This window comes from Oxyura jamaicensis, chromosome 5, assembly GCF_011077185.1.
Source record: "Oxyura jamaicensis isolate SHBP4307 breed ruddy duck chromosome 5, BPBGC_Ojam_1.0, whole genome shotgun sequence".
In the NCBI taxonomy this organism is placed as follows: Eukaryota; Metazoa; Chordata; class Aves; order Anseriformes; family Anatidae; genus Oxyura; species Oxyura jamaicensis.
The window spans coordinates 26653036-26674632 of NC_048897.1; the positions used below are offsets into that span (position 1 = coordinate 26653036).

At 55.6% G+C, this 21597-nt stretch overlaps 1 protein-coding gene across 2 annotated transcripts in view; it reads right to left on the reverse strand.

Moving 5' to 3' along the window:
• The window catches only part of DUSP8 (dual specificity phosphatase 8), a 35317-nt gene that overhangs the window by 12518 nt on the left and 1202 nt on the right, over nt 1-21597 (reverse strand). For both annotated transcript variants that reach the window (XM_035327434.1, XM_035327435.1), the window contains exons 2-3: nt 10646-11049; nt 4950-5088 (exon numbers count right to left, since the gene is read on the reverse strand). In XM_035327434.1, coding sequence (XP_035183325.1) covers nt 4950-5088; nt 10646-10876 — 370 coding nt within the window. In that variant the 5' untranslated portion in view covers nt 10877-11049. The remainder of the gene's footprint in view (nt 1-4949; nt 5089-10645; nt 11050-21597) is intronic.

Sequence of the window (21597 nt, forward strand, 5' to 3'; positions counted from 1 at the left end):
TGCAGTCACTTTTCCCCAGGCAGAGCCCTCCTCCCCGTTCCCTCTTGCCTGTGGTCTTCCGGGCAGTGGCCAGTGTTTCCTCTCCCCACCCAGCACCAGGACCTTGCCAGAATCGTGATTGCCGGCATTCACACATGGGAGGCCAGGGCCTCAGGAAGAGGGGAGGCAGGTTTCTCCAAAGGAAGGAAATCATAACTGGGCATGGGTTCCTGCCCATTGCGATCTCCTCCTGGGGAAGTTTCCTCCCTCCCTCCTGCTTTCCAGAAATGGGAAATGAAATTACACGACGACTTTTGAAGCCTTGGCAATCGGTGGGCTGCTCTTCCATGGCCCCCATCTCCTCCCTCTGCCCCATCCCTCTGGGCCTTTTTGCTCGCCTTTTCTGGGTCTGATTGTTAAAAACGCAGCCGGGGAGGGGGAAGGGAAGCTCCACGGGGTAATTATAGAATCGGGAAAACAAGTTGTCTGACGACAGCGTTGCTAAACAGGGAGGTTTAGAGCATAGGTCTGGAATACAATCAGCTCACACATACATGACCTGGATTAACCCCTCCCAGGGATGTAGCTACTGGTCCCTCTGGGGCCAAAACCCTCGCAGGCATCTCCTGGCCATGGTGGAGGGGTGGGAAGAGACCACCTTGCCTCTCTGCAGGGATGCAGGGCCACATCTGGGCTGGGTGGCCAGGGCTGGACACTAGTACCCGCCGGGATGGGGCTGGAGGGTGAGACCGTGGTGTGGCAGCATCCCAAAGGCAGCCGGCACCGCAGCATCCCTGTCCTGCCCCAGCCACCACGGTCCCCCATGGACCACACTCTACGTGCATCCCTCTGAATATCTGGGCATTTACAGACAGCCTCTCACATCACCTCCACGAGCATCCTCAGGCCTGTGTACCCCGCAGAGGCTCTGCTGGAGCCCAAGGACCAAATCCATCAGCTAGCATGGAAAAAAGCACTTTCCGCAGCAGGGAGCTGCTCCTGCCACGTTTTGTCATCTCAGCTAAACTCAAAAGTATGGGTGTTTGGGGTGTTTTTTTCTTTGGGTTTTAGACTATGTTTTTTCAAGCTCCTTTTAGGACTGTCCTGACACAGAAAAAAAAAAAAGAAAAAGAAAATAAAAGAAAAAAAAAAAGGAAAAAAAAGGAGTGTGTTTTTCTTTTCTTTTTAATCATCTTCCCCCATATCGTTGTTCCTAGAGTTAATTCCAGCCAGCGCTGAGCCCAGTCAGTACTGAGCAGCTCAGATCAGCTCTTGCAATGGAAATTCCCTTTTCTTTTTCACTACTTGTTTCATCCGCTCTGAAGTCACCTGGCTTTGGAAGATTCCCTTGAAATTCCCCGATTCTCAAATCTCCTAGATAAGTGCTCCAGGCTTGCGAATGAGATCAGCCCCCTCCAGATCAAGCCTACTGAATGGTTACAACTCTGTGGCCACTGTCGCCCTTCAGTCTTGATGATGATGATGATGTTGATGATGATTATGGGAGTGAGCCTTTCCTCCTCTCTGCTCCCCAGCTCCCTGGGGAGGGCAGGGCTTACGCCATAGGAAGAAGAGGGACCTCACCTAAAAGCAGTTGGAGCTTCCAGTGTAACTCATCCCATCGTGCTCCCAACTCCACCGTCTCCCTGACACCAAAATTTCCAATTTCCAACTGCTTCTCCCAGCCGAGCCATCTCCCCAACCTTGGGCAAAAATCAGACAGCCACAAGCTTTTAGCTCCACTGGAGTGGTTCCTCAAGAGACGTCCTCCAGCAGGGAAGACCAACGGGTTGAAACCAAACGCCATCGCTGTTCCTGGCCACGGCACCGCTGGGCTGGAGAAGACCTGGGCCAGGGCCAGCATGGCCAAGGAGCCTGGCGGGAGGAGGATGGAGAGCGGAGGGCTGGGAGGGATTTCTCACTGATGATATTGTTACATTCTTTCCGAATCCTGGGAGTAAACAGCCGCTCCAAATTTAGAAAGAACAGGGCTGGAAAATTTAAACATTCCTTGAAGAATTGGTACAAACGGCGAGGGGGGCGGGGGGCTGGAGATGATCTCACACGCGCTCCCGAGCCAGATGAAAAGCTCATGACTGGAGCTCGGAAAGCAAGCGAGGGGCCTGTTTCAGGTCGGTGTGCGACACTGCACGGATAAAGCATGGATAAAGCTGGACTGGAGAGAGCCTGCGCCGTGCGGTGGGACCGGCACTGCCCCTACCCTCCAGGTGAGCTGCCGAGGGCTCCCCACCACTCCTTGCTCCATACTGGGATCAGTGGCCACACATGGCTAAGCGGCAAAGAGCACCACCATCCCCAGAGCCCTGCTTGGTCCCAGCATCATCCCGAGGAGCATCCCTCGCCCACCGCTTCGCTCGGCTGCGGAGGAGGTCGGGGAGATTTGGCTCCGCTCGCTGCCATTCAGCGAGGAGCCGGGGATGCTCAGCACCCGGCAGCTCAGCACCGCGCCACGGCTCTGGCCGGGCTCCAGCACAAGAGCTGGCATCGCTGGAGCCATCAGCGGCCGATGGAGCCAGACTGCTGCCGCTTCATAAACAGATAATGGCTGTTAATAAAAACAAAGCGGGAGCTCGCAAAGGGAAAAAAAAAAAAATGCAAAGCAAAAAAAAAAAAGGAAAAAAAAAAAAAGAAGCAAGGGTTTGTGCTGAAATAAACAAAGGTTAAAGAACAGTCAGGCTCCTGAAGGAATAGCAAAGCTGGGCTGGAGGGAGGGAGGGGGCATTACGTAATGCAGGAAAAATGTTGGCTCCATTCAGTTTTCCACCACTTCATGTGATGTCAGGAAAACCATATAAATCAACAGGCTTTCTGCTCCCACGGATGGAGGGCAGTAAGCAGCACTATTTATACTTACACAATTAAAAAAAAAATGTAAGGGGGGGGAGCGATGATGATGATTTGCAAGACTGGGAATAATTGACTCAGATTCCTCCTTCCGAGCCCTGCTGGAATTGCTGCTCCGGGGTTGTTAACCCTTGAGGAGCTCCTGCCCTCGCTCCTGCCACCCCTAGCAACCTGGGCTCTGGCCTCCAGCCTCCACCAGCTGCTCTGAGGCAGGTTCATCTGAAAAATGACGTGGAAATGAGCAAGAAGGGCCAAGCATTAAGTCTGGGGACACTGAGGCACGGAAAGTGAAAAATGATGCGCCTAAAGCAAGCTGGTTGGGACTCCTAGCCCCTGACCCTGTTGGGGATGATGTGAGATGGGGACCTGAACGGCTCAGTTTTGAGGCTGATTGGGGTGGGCACACTGGTCTGGGGATGCTCAGGAGTCAGTTCCCAGCAGCTTTTAGCAGTGGGAACCCCATCTGTGGGGGTAATGAAGGCTTGTAGGTAGCAGATCTAGTATTTGTGTGTGGAAAAGGAGTGAAGCCAAACTTAAAGTTCATTTTTAGCATAAAAATTTGTGCCAATGGTCTAAAACCACAGCATGGAGTGAGGGACAGAGATCAGCTCACTATCCCATAAATACAGAGTCTGCTTGCATTGGACCCAGAGCAATGAAGAGGTCTCTGGGTTCCTCCATGTGCACGTACATCACACCTGATGCCATGGAGGGGATGGGGCAGAAAGGGTGGCACTGGGAGCAACCTGGGCAGGATGAGGTGCCCGGGCCAGGATGGATTGGGTTGAGGTCGGACCTGATGACCTGGTGGGGTGCTGGCATCCTCAGCAAACCCTCCCAGGTTGGTGCACCATGCTCACGAGGCAGGGAGGGTCCTGGCAAGGGGTGGGGATCCAGCCCCGCGTACACACCCTCTCATCAGACCTCCCAAGCGCCGCAAACCCGGGTCAAAAATAACCCGGCTGCTGCCCACATTACAGGAAGGAGGAAACTGCGTGTGTCAGAAAGCGCACCCAGCCTCCCTCTGGATGCTTTCAGCAGCGTTTTTGAGTCATGATTTCCATATAAAACTCAGCAGCCATGACCCAGTGTGCTACATTTCAGTTCCCTTTTTTTTTTTTCTCTCTCCACGCATTAGCAGCCTGCGTTCCCCATTAGCAGGCTCCGGGCCGCGCGGCTCACGACGCCGCGGCACAAGGAGCAGGGGAGGCTTTGCCAAAACCTCAGCAATTACCAGCCGGGAACGCGGCTCTTTGAGGACTTCTGCAGGGGAAAGGCAGGGTGGAAGGGAAGGGCTGAGAAACCTGTTAACAGCTTTTAATTGGGGGGTTTAAAACCTCACTTAGCACCTCGTGCAGGCAGACGTGCTCCTGCCTGGGGGTCTTTGGTGCAGCAGCTGGGGAGGATGGAGATGGTAGCCAAAAAAGGAGGATACTTGTTTGCTTGCACGGGCTGGGTGTTGGTGGCAGTGATGGTGACACCATCCTAACAAGACACCAGAGTGTGGGTTTTTTTTTCCAGGTCCACTGCAATGGCTGCTTTCTGACCCGTCCCGGTGACCCAACCTGCATTCACCTTTTCGGCATCGATCACCAAGCTGTGCCTTTGCTTATGCCACAAAGACCTTGGGCAAGCTCACAGTATCTTCCCCAAGCAGCGGCCTCTGCAGAGCTCCACACTAATTCTCTTTATCATGACTTCAGGTAGTCCTTGCTTGTTTTTGAAACCCTCACCCTGTCAGACCTGGGTGCTTTATTCCCATTATTTCTCTGCTCTCCCCATCACGACTCCAGTTTGAAGCTGGGAGGTGGACAGCTGGCCAGGCAGCCGGCCCAGCTGCCGGGAATTAAAAGCAGCTTTCACTTTCCCTTCAAGGTGATGTGCTCATCACATGTGCTGCATGACCACGACACCATAAATCTGGAATAACTGCACAAGCACCAAGTGAAATGGTAACTCAGAGCCCCAGACAGCCGTGGGAAATGGTCTGGATGTACCATGGGGCCCACCACCCTACAATGCTGCTGGTGGCAGCAGCAGCACCATCACCATCACAATCATCACCACCGTCACCACTGCCTGCCCTCAAGCAGCTCTGCTCCTACCTGTGAGGATGGAGACGCTGTGGAAACAGCTGTCCAGCTTGCCCAGGAGGATGGAGAGGAAGCTGTCGGCAGCCAAGCCGGTCACGTCCCGCGTGCTCTGGTCGTAGACCACCACGTCCTGGTGCTCCTCTGCCTCCACCTGCAGGGAATGGCAAAAAAAAAAAAGGGCACTGGAGAAACTGAGGAATCGCTTCTGCCCATGGAGCACTTCTATCAACCACAGCCAGAGGACAGCCCCAGTGGTTGGGGTACCACACGGCTGAGACTGCCCCGCGGGTACAAATGGGTATTTCAGCACCAACACCAGTTGCAGCAGCCATACCAACAGTGAGCAAATGTGAGTGTCCTACCTAAAATACTGCTCCCCCCCAGCGCCCACCGTTGGTTTGCCATTATTTAACCAGAAGTCCCCCATGCCCCCACCCTGGGGAGGCACGGCTCAGCAGACCCACTGAGCAGCCTGACGGATGGCAAACACATCCATCACGCTGCGGGAGGAGTGGGCAGTGGCTGGAAAGCCTGGGGGATCCAGCAGCTGGACAACGCCCAGCCCTGCGGGCACAGGGAGTCCTTCTGGTGCAATGCCCTGCCATATGCTATGTTCCCATTGGAACGCGAGGGCTGGAGCTGCTGCTTCACATTGTAGTGATCCACACAACCTTTCTCATGCATACCAGATCAGCAGGGACTGAAACCTCATTAGGAGACTCCTCAAGCTAAGCACCACTCATAAACACTCTCCTCCTTTTGCTCCATCACTTGCATGCCCTATCTCACCGCCCTTGGGTTACTATAGATATTAAAGCAACCACAAACGCAACGCTCAGAATCAATCCCCCCATCCCTTGAGAAGGTTTCTGCAGCTCCCAGAGGTGTGCAGACATCTTCCCAAGGCAGAGCCAGCCCAAGGCACAGCGAAGCAGCAGCTGGGCTGCTTTGAAACCCCGCTGCAGGTGCTTTCCTGCCCTGAAACGTGAGCTACATCCCAATAAAACCACAGCGCACACGGATTTAGCTGAGCTCATTGCAGCCGCTCACCGCAGGGCTGAGGACAGCCTCGTGCCCTCGGAAGTCACTGCTGCCTGCACGGGGTACTGGGAGACGAGTTTGGCCACACAGGTCAGCGGGATGAAGGGAGGGAAGAAAATGAAGTGACTGGAGGGGAGGGAGGAGGAAAGGATGGGGGAATTTTAAAATAAGGCATTGAAAATTGCCTAAGGTGCCCTGGGTAAAAACAGCGGCCGTTTCTCTAAGCATCATCACTATTCTTCACATTACTACTAATAAGCCATGCTGTTTTTATACGGGTAGCTCAGCGTGGATGTAACTCCTCTCGAGCAGCAGAGGTGACCTGTGGAAGCCACCTAGGGGTGAACCAGCCAAGGACATACCCTTAGGAACATCCCATCCCAAGGAAACCTCTGTTCCTGCCATCCAGCGCAGCACAGCGTCCTGAAAACCCAGCCTGAAGCATCTCCCCAAAAGTGAGGTGAGGAGAGGACCGAGCAGGGGCGTGCACCCCAGCCAGAGGGGCAAGCAGGGGAGATAACAGCTCTGGCCGAGCAGAATTATCCCACAATAGGATTTAGTGTTCCCTCTGCACGGGGAGGCTTTGTTTTGGCCATTACTGCAGGGTTGCTGAGCAACGGCAGATATGTGTGACACGCTTTACATCTTATTAAAGTTATAAGGTTTCACTTGATGTAAATGCCAAACAAGCACTGGCCTTGCGTGGCCCGGCTGCAGAAAATAAATATCCTGCTCGGTGGGGCAAGGGCTGCGGAAATGGGCTGAGGGGAGAGATCGGCTTGAAGAAAAATACACTTTACATGGGAAGGGTTCGTTTTTCTAGTGGCACATCACACATGGCGGTGCTGGCATTCCAGTCCCATGGGTTAGATGGAGCAGGAACAGCGGGGATTTCATCCAACCTTAGAATCACCTCGGTTGGAAAAGACCTTCAAGATCATCAAGTCCAACCATCATCAAGTCCAACCACTCATCATCAAGTCCAACCAACATGAAGTCCAACCGTCATCATAAAGTCCAACCAACATCATCAAGTCCACCCATCATCAAGTCCACCCATCATCATAAAGTCCAACCAACATCATCAAGTCCAACCAGTCCCCAAGTATTTCCCTCCTCTGCTGCCCGAGCCCCCCCTGTGAACACCTCCATGAGCCACTGCACAGGAAAGGAAGGATGCTGAAGGGCTGCTGGTGGGATGCAGCGTTTGGAAAGAATGACACACAGCTTGCCACGAGGCACTGCTGTCCTTGATGGTGCTACTTTGGACCTGATGATCTTGAAGGTCTTTTCCAACCTAGAGGATTCTGCTTCAGGTGTTATGGTCCCACCAAGTCACCCATGTCTCTGCCCCCAGGCCTTGCAGGAGCATCCTTGGGGAGCCCATGGGACATCGCTGGGGAGCCCATCACATCCCCTGGAGGTATCTCCCCATGGACAGTTTGTCCTGGGCAGCGGGTGGTTTGATACACCCCGGTTCTGGCTCTACCTGCTCCGTGCTCCCCGGCTGCTAAGCGGGGATGATGCCACTTGTGCAAAGTGCTCTGAGCCCTCCAGGTGATTGGGCTAAGACAAAAGTATTCTTATCCCAACTACCCTGGACATCACAGCCACACTTTGTTTCAAAACACGGTGAATCACCCCACTGAAATAACACCGCTTCCATAAACATCAAGAGCAGCCGGGCACACGGCTCAGAACTAAGCCCCAGCTTTCCCTTGAGCAAGGCAGCTGCTTCCAGGGCCAGGCTCCTCCAGTAAATAAATAAATGTCCCCACAGCCCTGGTGGAGCGTTGTCATGCCTCTAGCCGCTGCTGTAGCCATTCCCAGAGACAGCTGCATTTCAGGAAGTGAGAACAGGTCAAGATGTGGGAAGACTTTCCAAGGAGATCTTAAAAAAGTGAGCTTCTCAGCATTTCCCTCCAGAAATCAAAATAAACCCCCAAGCAGGAATTTCCCATAACCTCTTCCCCTGAAACGGCACTGAGGAGCTGAATTATTCCAGCCGATAGCGGGAGAAAGGTTTAAAAACAAAAACAGAGCAGGTAGCACAGCACGTTTTTGTGCTGAGGGTGACTATTGCTGTAATAATTGGAATTCCTGGGAATAAAATAAAAGCAATCTGTTGGAAAATGGATTACTGCCGCAGTTTCCTAGCCTGGTCCATGGGCAGTGATGGAGTTCAGCATCTCTGTGCCCAGTGGGGATGCAATGCACAAGAGGGCTCGGGGAGAGGTGGCTTAGCTGTGCCCACATTTCCAGGGCAGATGAAAGGCAGATTGCGACAAAAGAAAAAAGGGTAATATATTTTTCCCCCATTTCTTCTTTCCCAGCAAACAGTCCTTGCCCAAGACTTGCTGTTATCCCGCAGCACTGCCCAAAAGCAGCACACCCAGGAGGGTTGGCAGTGGTGCCCTCCCTTCACATTGGGATGGAAAACTGCCCTGCGTTGCCCTCTGCCCAGCCAGGCGATGGGCAAAACGTGACCGGTGCCTGGCAGGGGCTGGGATGCGCAGGTCTGGGTTTTTCTGGGCTGCGCAAGCAAGGGGGGAGCGCGTCGAGGTGGGCTGCCAGCAGCGCCCTTTCCTTCTGGGCAGCACCGTGGGGCTCCCGGCCGCCTTTGTCTCGGCAGCCCCGGCCGGGAGCAGGAAGCGGGAGGAGGGCGGGAGGCCCGTCAGGAGGAATAATGGGGCCGGACAATCGCGCCACTGATGTCACCCTTCCTGCCATCTGCTCCCAGCGCCAGCCGTGCCCCTGTCCCCCCCTGTCCCCACCGCTTTGCTGATCACCCTTCGGCAGGTGCACCGGTGAGCCCTGAAAATAAAGGCTCCCTCTCTCCACGTTGCCCAAAGCAGCACATTTTTTCCCCAGATCCTGACCTACCCTCTTGCACCAGGGCATGTGCCCATGTCTCTGTCCTCCTGCTGCCACCTCTCAGCCTCCTGCTACCCTCCACATGGGGACAGAGGCACAAAAGGCTTGCACGCCTCAAACCTGCTTTGTGCCAGCTGAGGATACGGCCGTGACCCCCCTCCTTTTCCCCCCAGCTTCCCGGGGGCAATTGGCTTAACCTCATAAGAACACTCTGAAGCTTAATTAATTCCTGGGCTGAGCGTCCCCAAAACACCCCTGCCATGGGGTTTGTGTTGCATCCCTGGTTGGTACCTGGAGCACTGCGTAATGATGCGGGACTGGGAGGAGGCGGCTGCTCTTTGCACGGGGACACCGGCAGCCCCCAGGTGACCGTGAAGGTTGGGGACAACCCTTAGCAGGGCAGAGCAGGGGCGGGAGCCACCTGTGCCGGTGCAGGAGCATCCTTTGGGAGCCGCTGCCGCCCGCTGCGGCATCTCTGCGGCTGCGAGCTGCAGCGCTGCAGGCGGACCTGCATCAGCTGACGTTAACTCTTGGCGCTCCCCATCCTCCTCTTCCTCCCCCCACCCCAAAGTCGCATCGCTTGTGCTGCTGCTGCTGCTGCTCCACGTGACGGCGGCCACTGCAGAGGTGACCCTGGCCGGGAGGAGGGTGGCCACGCCGCACTGGCTCCTGGCTCACCAAAACTGATTATTCTTTGCTTTATTTGCCTGGGGGATTGACGAAAGGCTCAAGCCCTTGGGGAATCACTCCCCGCAACCCCCTCCGAAGCGCCCAGCCCCATGGCTGGAGCAGCTTGGAGCGAGGCCGGGCCCCCCCTCCCCGGCTCCTTGATCCCGGCAGGGTGATGTCACCGGCAGCCAATGCGGGCCGCGGTGGCTTCGCGGGGTGGCGGGGGGGGGGACACGCCGCAGATGGCTCCAGCTGGGCCCAGCATTTGATTAATCGCCTGAATTACCCTCGTTTTGCCATAAAATTACGGGGATGGGGGGGACAGGGGTGCCGGGGAATGGTAAAAGCAGGAGTGCGTCGGCAAAGGAGCGGGCTGCCGCGGGGGTGCAGCACCCCAAAATGCGGGGCAGGGGGAGGCAGGGGGTCCCCTTGTCAAAACCATGCTGTGGAGGGGATGTGGCACTTTGGGGACGCGTGGTGGATGGGGTGATGGGTCCCTGGGGAACCAGGAGAGGAGAGGGGCCAGGCCACCCTCCCCTTGGTCACCGACGGAGGGCAGGAACCTGCCCGAGCCACCGCGGGGGCACCCAGCACTATTTCGGCCAGCCAGCCGTGGCTTGGAGCCACCTCTATTATTTAACCAGGAGAGATAGAGAGAGGAGCCCGGGAGAGATAATATGCCATGACACCGGATAAGAGCTCCTGGCGTCACAAGGGAGGAGGATTACATGTCCCTGAATGGAGTTAGAGATGACAGAGGGGAGGGGAAGAGTTTTTAGCAAGGGATTAAGCTTACAGCTCCAGGAAGGCTTTGGGGGGCTGTTTGCCAGCGCAGGGCAAGCCCTGAGGCTGACGTACCAGTTAGACTGGCCTAGGGAGGGGGGTCCCACGTCACTGGGGTGGGGGCAACGAGCAGTTCCCCGAGGACAGCCCTGTGGGCTCATGCTCCATCTCCCAGAGGGGTGGATGGGGTGCCAGAGGGACGGCAGCAGGTAATGGGGTGCAGGGAGGGAGGAGGAGGTCACACGAGCCAAGCATGGCCAGAAGAAATGCATCCCCCCACCCTGCATCTTTCTTCTGGGGGAGAGGTTTCCACAAGGACAGGTGAGGGCCAGACCCCGTACCTTCATCTTGGAGGCGGGCTGGATGAGCTCCGTGATGGAGACCTTGTCCTGCTGGAGCCGCCTCTTGACCAGCTTGGAGCAGCAGATGTTGACGGAGCTGAGGACGTGCCAGGAGTTGTACTCCACGAAGGAGCGGCTGTCGATGACCAGGGTGCCCTCTGCCCCGTTCCTCAGGAGGCTGGCCAGCTTCTTCGGATCCATCACTTTGCGTGGGAGCCTGTCCCCGGCCATACCGGGCCCGTCCCCTCTGCGGCGAGCGGGGGCAAGGGGCGCGAGGGCAGGGCAGGGGCCGGCACCCGTCTCCCCGAGGGGAAGCAGCAGCGGGGCGAGGTGCGAGCGGGGCAGCTCCCGTCCGAGGCTCTTCACGCTCCTAATGCCCAGGGTGCCGACTCATTGTGCTGAACCTGGAGGGAGAGGGAAGGAGGAAAATGGCGGTCAGGTGGGAGGAAAACCAGGTGCTCACCTGGGGCCGAGTCCTCAAGGAGGACCTCAGGAGGGCACAAGGATGCAGACACACTTCCCAGGCATCCGTGTCTCAAGAGCTTCCCAGGCCAAAGGTATTCTCTTTGTGTTTAATAGCCCTTGGTGGAGCTTTCCTCCAAGAATTTGTCTAACAGCTTCTGGAAGCCATGTCAGATTTAACAGGCAGGGAGCAACCTTTTCCCTGTTTTTCCCCAAGCCTGCTGGCTCAGGGGTCCTCCAGGGGACCCTGGTCTCTTCTGCTGGGAGAAGCCACCTGTGCCTGCTCCCTGTTTGCCCTCCCCGTGCACCTCACAACTCGGGAGCCCCTTGGGTCACAGCACCCGCAGAGCCGCTCCTCGCACAGGCACCTTTTGGCAGTCCTTAGGTTTTGATGGCACACATCATTGCAGGCCTGTTTTAATGGCATTAGGTTTTAATGCCACGGCGGCCATTCAGAAAATAAGCAGGGCTATTACCAGGCTCCTCTTGTCCCTGCCAGACGGTGTTTTAGAGAGAACCCACAAGCTGTTGCATAGGAGCTTTAATGCATCTGAATTAGGAGAACTATGACTACTGTGCCCAAAAAGGCCAGCGTAAAGACCTTCATTGACTTCTGCAGGACCAGGATTTGGTCCATGGGCTGGAGAAGGCTTATGAGGCACCCTGATCAGGGTAAGCCAGCAGTTCTTGGAAGCTCCCACACCGTTAGCCCTCGTGATGCAGGTCCCAAAGGAGGCCACGGAGATGCTTGGGGAGGGCACGGTACTGCAGCAGCAAGGCTACACAGTGCCTGGTGCTGTCCCACTTGTACAGGGAAAGGTGCTGCATGCCTCAGCCTCATGAGGACTTTTACACCAAGGAAACAAAAGGTCCTTACACCAAGCCCAACACTCATTTCTACTGCACCATATCTCTGGGTGAAATGACAGGGACCTCTGCCCCCCATCACCAGCCCTGGAGGACTCAGCCAGCTTGGACACGGGGCTGCAGAATACGAGGATGGGGGCTTCAGCATCCGCAGGTCTCTGGTCCACGACCCTGGCATTAGCAGCCCCGCCACATCCCTGGGCAGCTCCCCAAAGCAGGGGGTAGATGTCCCTGCATCACATGCATGCTGTTAGCACATCTATTCAACTTAAGGGGAGAAAAAAAATCCCCTAAGTGCTGTGACAGCGCCAGCCCCTCCTGGCACAAAGCCCCTCGCAGCCCCATTGCACGGCGGTGCTGCTGTCCCGGCCCCACGGCGGGCAGCTCGCGGTCCCCCTCGCCTCTCCCCTCCCTGCAGCACTCCTCCGGAGGGGGGCTTAAAAATTGAAACAGTTCTAATTAGGGGGTGATAGGGGGAGCGAGGCTGGCTCCTGCTGGGATATGACACACCTCATTACTTTGCTGCCGCCTTGCCAGAAGACCCCCTGCTGTACCTTGGCTATAGAGCCAGGGCACTCAGAAAGGATGCAAATTAGCCAGCTTTTCCCCTCCGTCTTTCTTTCACACCCCACTCCCCAAATCGCTTTCTGCTTCCCATCCCCATCAGGACAGCAGGCTGCGAATTCTTCTCAGCTCTTCCAATTACATCCAAGAAATAAAAGGGAGCGGAGGGAGGTGACAGACAAAAAGATGGGGATAATGCCGAGGCAGAGGGATAAGAATGAGAGGCTGAAGTAGGAGGAAGGAGTGATCCGATGCATCGGACACGTCGCACAGTATCTGTGAGATAACAGGATATCTGCCCCCCAGATAACAAGTGAGGGTGAACCTTGGTGGGGTCAGACACAATTAGAGGGGCTTGGGAAAGCCAGAAGATCCCTGATCTCCCAACTGCTCTGGGAGAAACCTGTTTGGAAGAGGCTTTCCTTGCACGGAGTTCTGACAGGTGACCAGGAGCTCAGGAGCAGGAAGTCAAGGAAGGCACAAGAGGTTCCCCAGCTCTGCTAACAGCCACCCAAACTACCGGGCAGACGTCCGTCTGCTCCAGCACAGCCAGTTAGAGCTGGTGGCAGAGACAGGTGACACAAGTGAGCCTGCTCAGACACCCAGCTCAGGCAGGGAGATGCGGAGGGAGGCATGGAAAGGCTGGCCCGTGCTGTCCCCCGCTTCCTGGAGCCTTTCCCAGGGAGGGAGATGTTCGACAGAGTGTGGCCTTAGGCAGCTGTAACCTTGGTGGTAGACCCAAGGTTGAGAAGGAACCGGGTCCTTCCGAGCTCGTACGTTGCCCTCTTGTAGGCCAACCCAAATACAAATGCCAAGGGATTGGGAAGGAGGAGGCACGGACAGGGAGCACCACGAAGTAAGAGGTCTCCTGCCACCCCACCGTGGTGACCGGGGACTTGTCTCCAGCACAGGGGAAAAGGTTAACCTGGGACCTAAATTGGGGTTTCAGAAGCATAGCTGTGTCCCTCGCTTATCAGTTTATTAAAGCCATCTTAATCTTCTTGAGTGTTCCCAAAGAACATTACCATAATCCTTTAATCCCACCTCTCCCTGGAGTGCCTGTAATGAGGGAGATGGGCGCAAGGCTTAGCTGAATGGGGACAGCAAGGCAGGAGGGGCCACACTGGATGGAAGGACGGGCAGAGAGCCTAACACACAGCCTGGGCAACCACCAGCACTCTGTCCCTGCTGTTACCTCCACGGCCACACGTGCTTTGTGAAGGGTGCCACCAGGAGCTTGGCACAGATGGGTGCCGTGAGCCAGGCTAAGGGTAAACGCCCTCTCCATCCTCTTCTGGTCAGCCAGAAGGAAGAAAACCCCAAACACACCCTGACCTGAGTCTGTCCCCATGGCAGGACAGACCACGGGAGCTCGGCCCGGCGCCGGCCCAGTAGTCACAAGGGGGAGGCCACTTCCTCAATTACTTCTCTTGCACAAGGCCCCGGCAGAGCTACGTGGTTATGGGATGGGCACGGATCTGGTTTCTCTTGTACCAGAGATGTTAACAGGAAGGCAGCACATTTCTGAAGCAACCATAAACCTCACCAACCGGTGTGTCTACTTGTCTTACCAAGCTCATAGCTGTGTCCTGGAGATCTCTAACCACCACCCGTGGTCCAGTTCAGGAGCTGCTTCTAGCTTCCTTCCTCCACGCTTTCCTCTTCTCCTAGCCCTTTCCCACTTCTTTCCACTGCTGTTTCCCAATTCCATTCAAAACAAATAGGGGCAGAAGTGACCAAGATGCAGAGGAAAGGGAAAAACACCTCCAGGAGAACAGCCACAGTGCAGACAGCAATTCAGCAGTGCTTCCCAGCCTGCAGGGACATGCAGCAAAGGACCTCACATGCACTGCTGCTCATCTCCCAAGGTATTTTGGAGACTAAGACCTGCTTCTAGCAAAGGAGAACTTGCAAAATGAAGAAGCTGAAGAGCAGAAGTAGGGTAAAGATGATTGCTGGTGGAGGAGCTGTGATCTGCCCCACGAGCAGGGCTGTGCAAAGGTGAAGATGTGGGAAGGGTCAAATTTGGCAACAGGGGTGCTGGCATAAGCACCCACATGTGCCTGAGCACAGAGATAAGGGAGCAATGATGCCCTGGGGACAGACAGCTGTGAGCCCATCAACCTCCTGAGGAGCTGTGGGTGCCCCATGCCTGGAGGTACCCAAGGCCAGGCTGGATGGGGCTGGGGGCAGCTTGGGCTGGTGGGAGGTGTCCTGCCCATGGCAGGTGATTGGGATTGGGTGGGCTGCAAGGTCCCTTCCAACCCAAACCTTTCTCAAACCCGTTTCCAGTGTGAAATGTGGCACCTCTGCCAAGCTCTCCACCTCTTCCCCATCCCCATTTCTTCCAAGTCCTTCGTCACTTAGTGAGCTCCCCTCAGCAGGCTCGTGCATTTTGAGGGATTCCTAAATCACGGGCCTAGGGCTAATTATTATTATTTTGCAGCAGCAATCAGGGACGCGAGGCTCATTAACAAGTTAGCACCTCTGGTTTCCCTGGAAACCCGCAGCTGCCAGGCAACGGCTGCGGCTCCGGCCTGAGGCGATGCCACCGCGGTGCCTTCGGCACCGTCCCAGCCCCAGAAGGATGCTCGCTCCGCGTGCCTCCAGCTCAGCGGGACGGGGCAGGACCAGCCTTTAGGAAACCCCGGGGTGCCTCCCCTGGCTCCATCCCATCTGCTTCTAAACTCAGCCCATCCACCGACCCCCTTCTGCTTTTCACAGTGCATCCCGAACAGCGCAGCCGCCTCTCCCTCCTAGCAAAGGGTGCGGGATTTCTCCCACGGAGGGGGATTTGGAGCACAAATGATCCACCGGGGTGAAGCCGTGAGGTGCCTGCAGTAGCCGCATTGGAAGTGATGTAACCACTGCCAATCCCTTAGCAGCTGATCAAGATCCCTTTAAAAAGCAGCACAAAAGATTTCTCTGCTGGAGATGGGAAAATGGAGTGGTTTTTTCCTCCTCCTTCTCCAAATGATGTTAAAAAACACCACTAACCACATTCACTAAGCCAGACACAAAGTCTGCTTGCCCACCTTTCCCTGGAGAAGCTAAAGGGTGGGGAGGAAGGACATTTCATGACCCCCAAGGAGCACAAAGATGAGACAGCAGCACTGGGCTGCTGCCCTGTTCTCACCCTCCGAGACCCACAGGAGCTTTCCCAGGACAGACCAACACCACACAGCCTCATCGATGCTCATCTCGCTTCCCCATTCTCCACTTCTTACACACCATAGGCGCCTTCTCCCCAAGCCAGGAGGCCCTCACCTGAGGAGAGCCCCCGCACAACCCCTCCGTGCAGAGTAGCTTTGGGAAGGGGCAGCCTCTGTGCGGAGGATGCTGGAGGGAAGGAGCTCCTCCATTGGAGGACGTGGCTGAAGGTTGCACCAGCAACCTTGGGTGGGCTTGGGTTCTGCTCCTAGAACAATTTCTGGAAATCTGAGTGCCGCTGGGTCAGGAAAAGCCAATGGGGAAGCACAGCAGGCTAAACTGCCCAAGTCTAGGTGACCAAGCCACCATCTCCTCCTCTTAGACTCGTACTTTTAAGATGATTTATATGTTTTTCCCCCATAGCATAAGAACAAGCTTCCATTTTAAAGCCTACAAAAGCTAGGACTGAAGGTTATCCCTGACCAGCCAGCCATTTGCCCGCGCTGAGGATGGAGTGCCCAGGCATGCTGCTTTCTAATACCAAAGCTATCCCATTTCCACCCTCCTCCTGCCAAGCTGAGAGGCGGCCAGGCTCACGCCTCAGAGCTGAAAGCACCTTCCCCTTTGAGCAGCCTGGCATGCGTCACAGCGGGCTGGAAGGCAGAGGACATGAGGCGTAGCATGAGGGGATCCCGGTCCCAGTGATGCTTTAAGGGCCCTTGATCCCCTCTGCCTGATATCCCCACCTTTGCTGCATCTCCGCTGGATAAGGCCAGCAGAGACCACTCCGTGGGCTTATCTTGGGATCTGCGGTAGCTTGTTTGCCTTTTTGCAATAGGAATGGACCGAGGCAGCCCAGAAAGGTATGCAGCTGGATGCTTCAGGAGGGCTGGTCCGGCTGCCTTGTCCCGGGACAGCAGACACCATAAATACCTGCTGGGCGCAGGTTGGGTTTCCTGGAGAAAGGCTTCCCACTATTTCCCATGACCCCTACATGCAGAGGGGAAGAAAGACAAGGTTGGGCTGTGGTTCAAGGCAGCAGGTCAAAACATCAGCAGCTACACTACTCTGTGCCCACTGAAACTCTGCCACTTCTTAGGAGATCCAAAATTCAACCAAAATGCTGATTTTCCATGGGGTGACACATCCACCAGGGCGGTAACACGTGCTTTGCAAGGCTTTCCTGACCTGGCCCAAGGCTTGCTAAATTTCCTACATGCACACAATAGCTGAATTGTTTGGGATGAATTAGCACTTGTCAGCTGGGGCTCTACCTCTTGTCAAGGCACAAAGAGAGAGCACCAACTTGGGGTTGCAAAGGATTACCTTTATCAAGAAAAGACACCCAAGACAGGCAAGGACCAGGCTGGCATCCCTACCCCACTCCCTCCTCCTGCCCTGGGGGCCGTGGTTCGTCACCAGCTGGTTTCGTTTGGTTAATCTGAGGTGACATGGGGGGTCAGACAAAGGGTTTGGCAACTCTCCCTCCATCCTCACCACACCAGACAAGCACAAGCCTATTGACCAGGCTGCCCCACAGCCCCTACAGCTCCTGGTGCGAGAAGTCCCGCAGGCCAGCCTGTTGGCTGGGCATCGCGGCGTTGTGTACCATGGGATTTTCTCAGTTTCAAAATGAATAAATAAAGTGATGCATCAGGACATAAACCCATCCTCCTGTCACCTTCCCCACCAGAAGGCCCAGCTGATCACTGGTGGGGCCCTGACTGTAAGCATGTGTGAGCACACCCAGCCTTGCCCCTGTAGGGCTGACCCCAGCGAGGTGCCACCAGCTCAGCCCTCCTCACCTTCCCACCCGCCCGGCACTACTCCAGCAGAGCTCGCACTTATCTCTGTATCAGTTACTGCTGAATGAACCCTGCTCAGGTGCCAGACAAAGAGGCAGCCAAGCTCAAAGCAGGAGGGATTGTGAGGATGACACAGAATTACAGGCATCAGCATTCAGCAAGCAAGCAGAGAATGCACCGATCTATTTTTAATGGTACAATGCAAATGCTCGACAAAAGGATGTGTCTAGGGAGATTCTGCCCGGTCAGAGATTTGCATTCTTTTTTTCCCCCGTCTCTCTCTCTCTTTTTTTTTTTTCCATCATCCAACTTCACTCGGTGTGCTGGAGGTGCTCTGTCCCTCTAGCACCCCACAGAATAATTCGGAGCGCCACCTGGGACATCCCTACAGGGTCCGCTGAGCATTAGATGGGGCGTTAGATGGAGATGGCCATTCACTGCTCGGCTTTCCTGCCCCACGTACACGCAGTGAACATATTTTCCATGGGCCAGCTTGCCCGTCAGCAGTGCTGGCACCCTCTCGGCACCAGCTCTCCGCTCAGCAGCCGCCGGTGCCAAGCGAGGCTGGGGATGCGCCCGCCTGCTCCCCATGCAGGGCTCGCGGCCAAGCAGAGGGAGATGGCATGAATAACTCCACTCGAGATACGGCTCGAGCAGGACCAGGCTGCCATCACAAGCTTGGAATCTGGGGTTGTCAGTGGCGAGGTGAAAACAGTTGGGGATGCTGCATTTCAATGCAAGGCCCTGGGGAGCGAGGGACCCTCGGTGTTTGGAGAAAAGATGGCCTGGATTTACCCAGCAGAGGCTGGGTTTCAAGGGGAGGTGTGTAATTGAAGCAGATACAGGTTTAATACGTGGGGATGGCTTTACTTGCATGAAGAAAAAAAACCTGCAAGCACCTAATAAGCAGGCTGAAATTCCCACCAGGGTTTCTGCTGCATCAGCTGAATTACTGCTTGCTTTCTTTAGACAGCAGTGCTCCTCCAAGAACCAAATCCCCTGCTATAAAAAAAAAATACCACACACACAACAGTCAGACAAAAAGCTGTGGATGTGGGCACACCGTGCCCCTATGTGCCAGCTGAGTGAGGCTGTGAGGCAGGGACAGGGAGAAGGACGTAGTGCGGCGTTAGCAGCGAGGGAGGACGGGCTATGGGGGCTGGATGCCAGGGCCGTGCCATCACTGCAGTCTCCATACGGGATCAAAGCAGTGGTCTGCCTCATTTCAGGTCCCCTCGCCATCGCCGCCTAACCACAGGCATGTTACAACAGCCTGGGAGCAGCAGGAAGGCAGGCAGCTACGGAACAGTCATAGCATCATTTAGGTTGGAAAAGGCCTCAGGAGCAAACCCGGCCCAACCTCTGTCCCTCAAAGCAGGCCTGACTTCAACACCAGAATGAGTTGTCTTGTCCTTCTGGTCACCAAATGACCCATCCCCAGTCATCAGCAGGCTCAGAAAGGAGGCTCCCCACAACTCACCCCACAGAAATGACACCCGGGGAACCTCCTCTGCAAATTGCAAGGGCACCCTGAAGTGCTCCAGAGAAATTCCTGAATGACACAAGGTCTCTGCCCCGAGAAACCCAAAGGCTTGGTTTAAAAGGAAAGTTACAACGAAGGCAGGCAAGTCATGCACATGCACACCAGGGTGGGAGAATGGGGATCATGAGGGCTTTCCATGCACAGCAAACAGCATGGAATAAAGACACGAGAGGAATGGGAAGAAAAGAGAGAATCGAGGAAGGGTTTCTAGCCCTGTATACATTACTGGTATGCTCTTAATTAAATGAAGTCAGTGCAAAGCACATCGCGTATTTCATACACCACAGCCCCTGCACCACTGCTCCCTGCTTGCACTATCAGACTGAACGCAGGGAATCAGTTTCCCGTGAGCACCTCCAGGTTCTCCCCCAGTCCCTGGGCTCCCACTGCACCTATCTGCTGAAATGCCAGTCCTACAAACAAGCACCGCTTGGCACTGCTGGAAACCAGAGGTCCTGAACAGCACCAACCCCCCAGGAGCGTTCCGTGCAGCACCCACAGCCTCCCTCCGTGCAGGGGATTCTCCTCTCCCTGCTCTGCCTGGCTCTGCAGGCAGCCTCAGCCTCAATTTCCCGTTGGCACGGTGGGTTTTACAGCCCCCCCATTCCCTCGGCTGTGCTGTAACCCTGCTCGCCACGCATGCGCAGGGCTCCCCAAGCAAGCTTGAGAAAAATCTTGAGCAGAGAGCTTATTTAGCTCCTTATCTGATGGATGATCCCAGGCCACTTGCCTGCCTTCCCCAAGCCTGTCAGGTGCCTCCTTCCCACTCGGCATCAGGTGGGACAGGTGTATCTTCAGAGACAAAATTTTAAGGCTTGAAAAACAGGTTTTAAAACCCAGAGGGCAGCAGGATGCCGAGGAGCGCTCACCCGCTTTCCCTGCCGGGTGAGGACGGCGCTGAAGGTCTGGCTGCAGGAGCTCCCTCTGCATAGCAGCAAGGAGAGGAGCAGGGCGAGAGGAGGAACGGGAGCAGGTCCCCGCAGCCAGCTCTCCTAAATGCTCCGCTCATCCCATGGCGGAGCGGAAAATGTCCCACGCCTCCTAGGCTGGTCTTCCAGCTGCCCCACCAGGCAGAGAAGCTGGCATTTGCAAGCTGCTGTTCTTTTATCACCCCAGCAGATTGAGTTTGCTGTAGCTGTTTGAGGATGACGGTGGTGTCCTACAAGCCCAGGCCATAAATCAAGGCTGCCAAGCACTGGAGCACCTCCTTTTCCTGCTCCCATCCCAGATACTGTGAACGTGCTCCGCACCTGCGCGCAGCCAGGGCTTTGGGATCCAAGCCTGAACAGAGCTGTGCCGCACAGAAACTAACCTCTGACCCTACCAGCAGCCTCACTTACGGGCAATGGAACAAAGCAGAAGAGGAAGGCACCTTTAGCACACCTCGTGTTTGTTACGTGGATTAATGCAGCTGGTGCACGGGGAAGGGTAGGGATGGATGGAGTGGGACCTTGCTCAATCCATCCCCACACCAAGAGAAGTCATTTGGAGAAATCCTGCTGAGCCGCAGCCCCCTTAAGGGAGTATTTTTTTGGGCAGGAGATTGCAGGGGGAACCCCGGTTTTCTGTGGGCCACACACTATAAGAAGCTTTACCCAGCCCTCTCAAGCATTTGGGCAATAATAATTGCGTTGTGCTGAATTTTAGGGGACAAACTCTCCAAATGCAGGCACCTCAGTGGCTTTCCCAGTACGGTGTCTGGCATCCAGCAAAAACATGCAGGGCATACAAACCCTGTGCTATATTTGCCATAATCTCCATGCAGTGAATCTCCCGCTGTGAATGCTCCTGAGGAGCTTGGCCACCTTGCTCAGGTCTCCCAAGCCTAGCTGAAGCTGGATTCCAAAAAGCAGTGCTGGATCCAGGGCTTCCTCCCCTGTTCCCTTACCTTGCGTCAAGGCAGGGACAGCCGCAAACCAGGGTGGGCTGAAGCGCTGCGTGAAAACCCCTTTGGTGTGCACCGCTGCCATCTCGGCAGCAGCGCTCGCAGACCACCCGCAGCCAGGTTTGTGCTGCTCGAACCGATTCCAAGCAATTCAAGCAGCACAATTCAAGAGCCATTCCGAGGCTCTGCCATTGCAGAGATGCATCCCGGCATCCAGCTGCTGCTCAGCAGCCCCAAATGTCCCCTCTGGTCCCAGCCGCTCACGCAGCCCTCCCCAAAGACACCCTGCCAGCATGGCCGTGCCCGTCACAGCCGGGGAGAAGACATCCGCATCACCCTCATGGTTATTCCAGCCAGAAAACCCCCATCCATTCAGCTATAGGTAGGTGGGTTTTCTTGCTGCAGCAGCTCGTTTTTCTTTGGGAGCCATCACAAGGAAAAACAAAGCAAGCCAAAGCCAACGAAACCTCTTCTGCAGCGTGGAGCATCCTCTCGGCACAGCCGCCCTCTGCCAGCTAACAGAGGCCAAACCCGAGCATCCAGCCCCGAGCATCCAGTCCAGAGCATCCAGCCCTTTGGAAAACAAAGCTCCCTGCAGCCCTGCTTCTGCTGTGCCCCGAGCCTTTTGCCCTCGCAGAGGACCAGACAATGCGAGCCAGCCTCAGACACCGCTCCA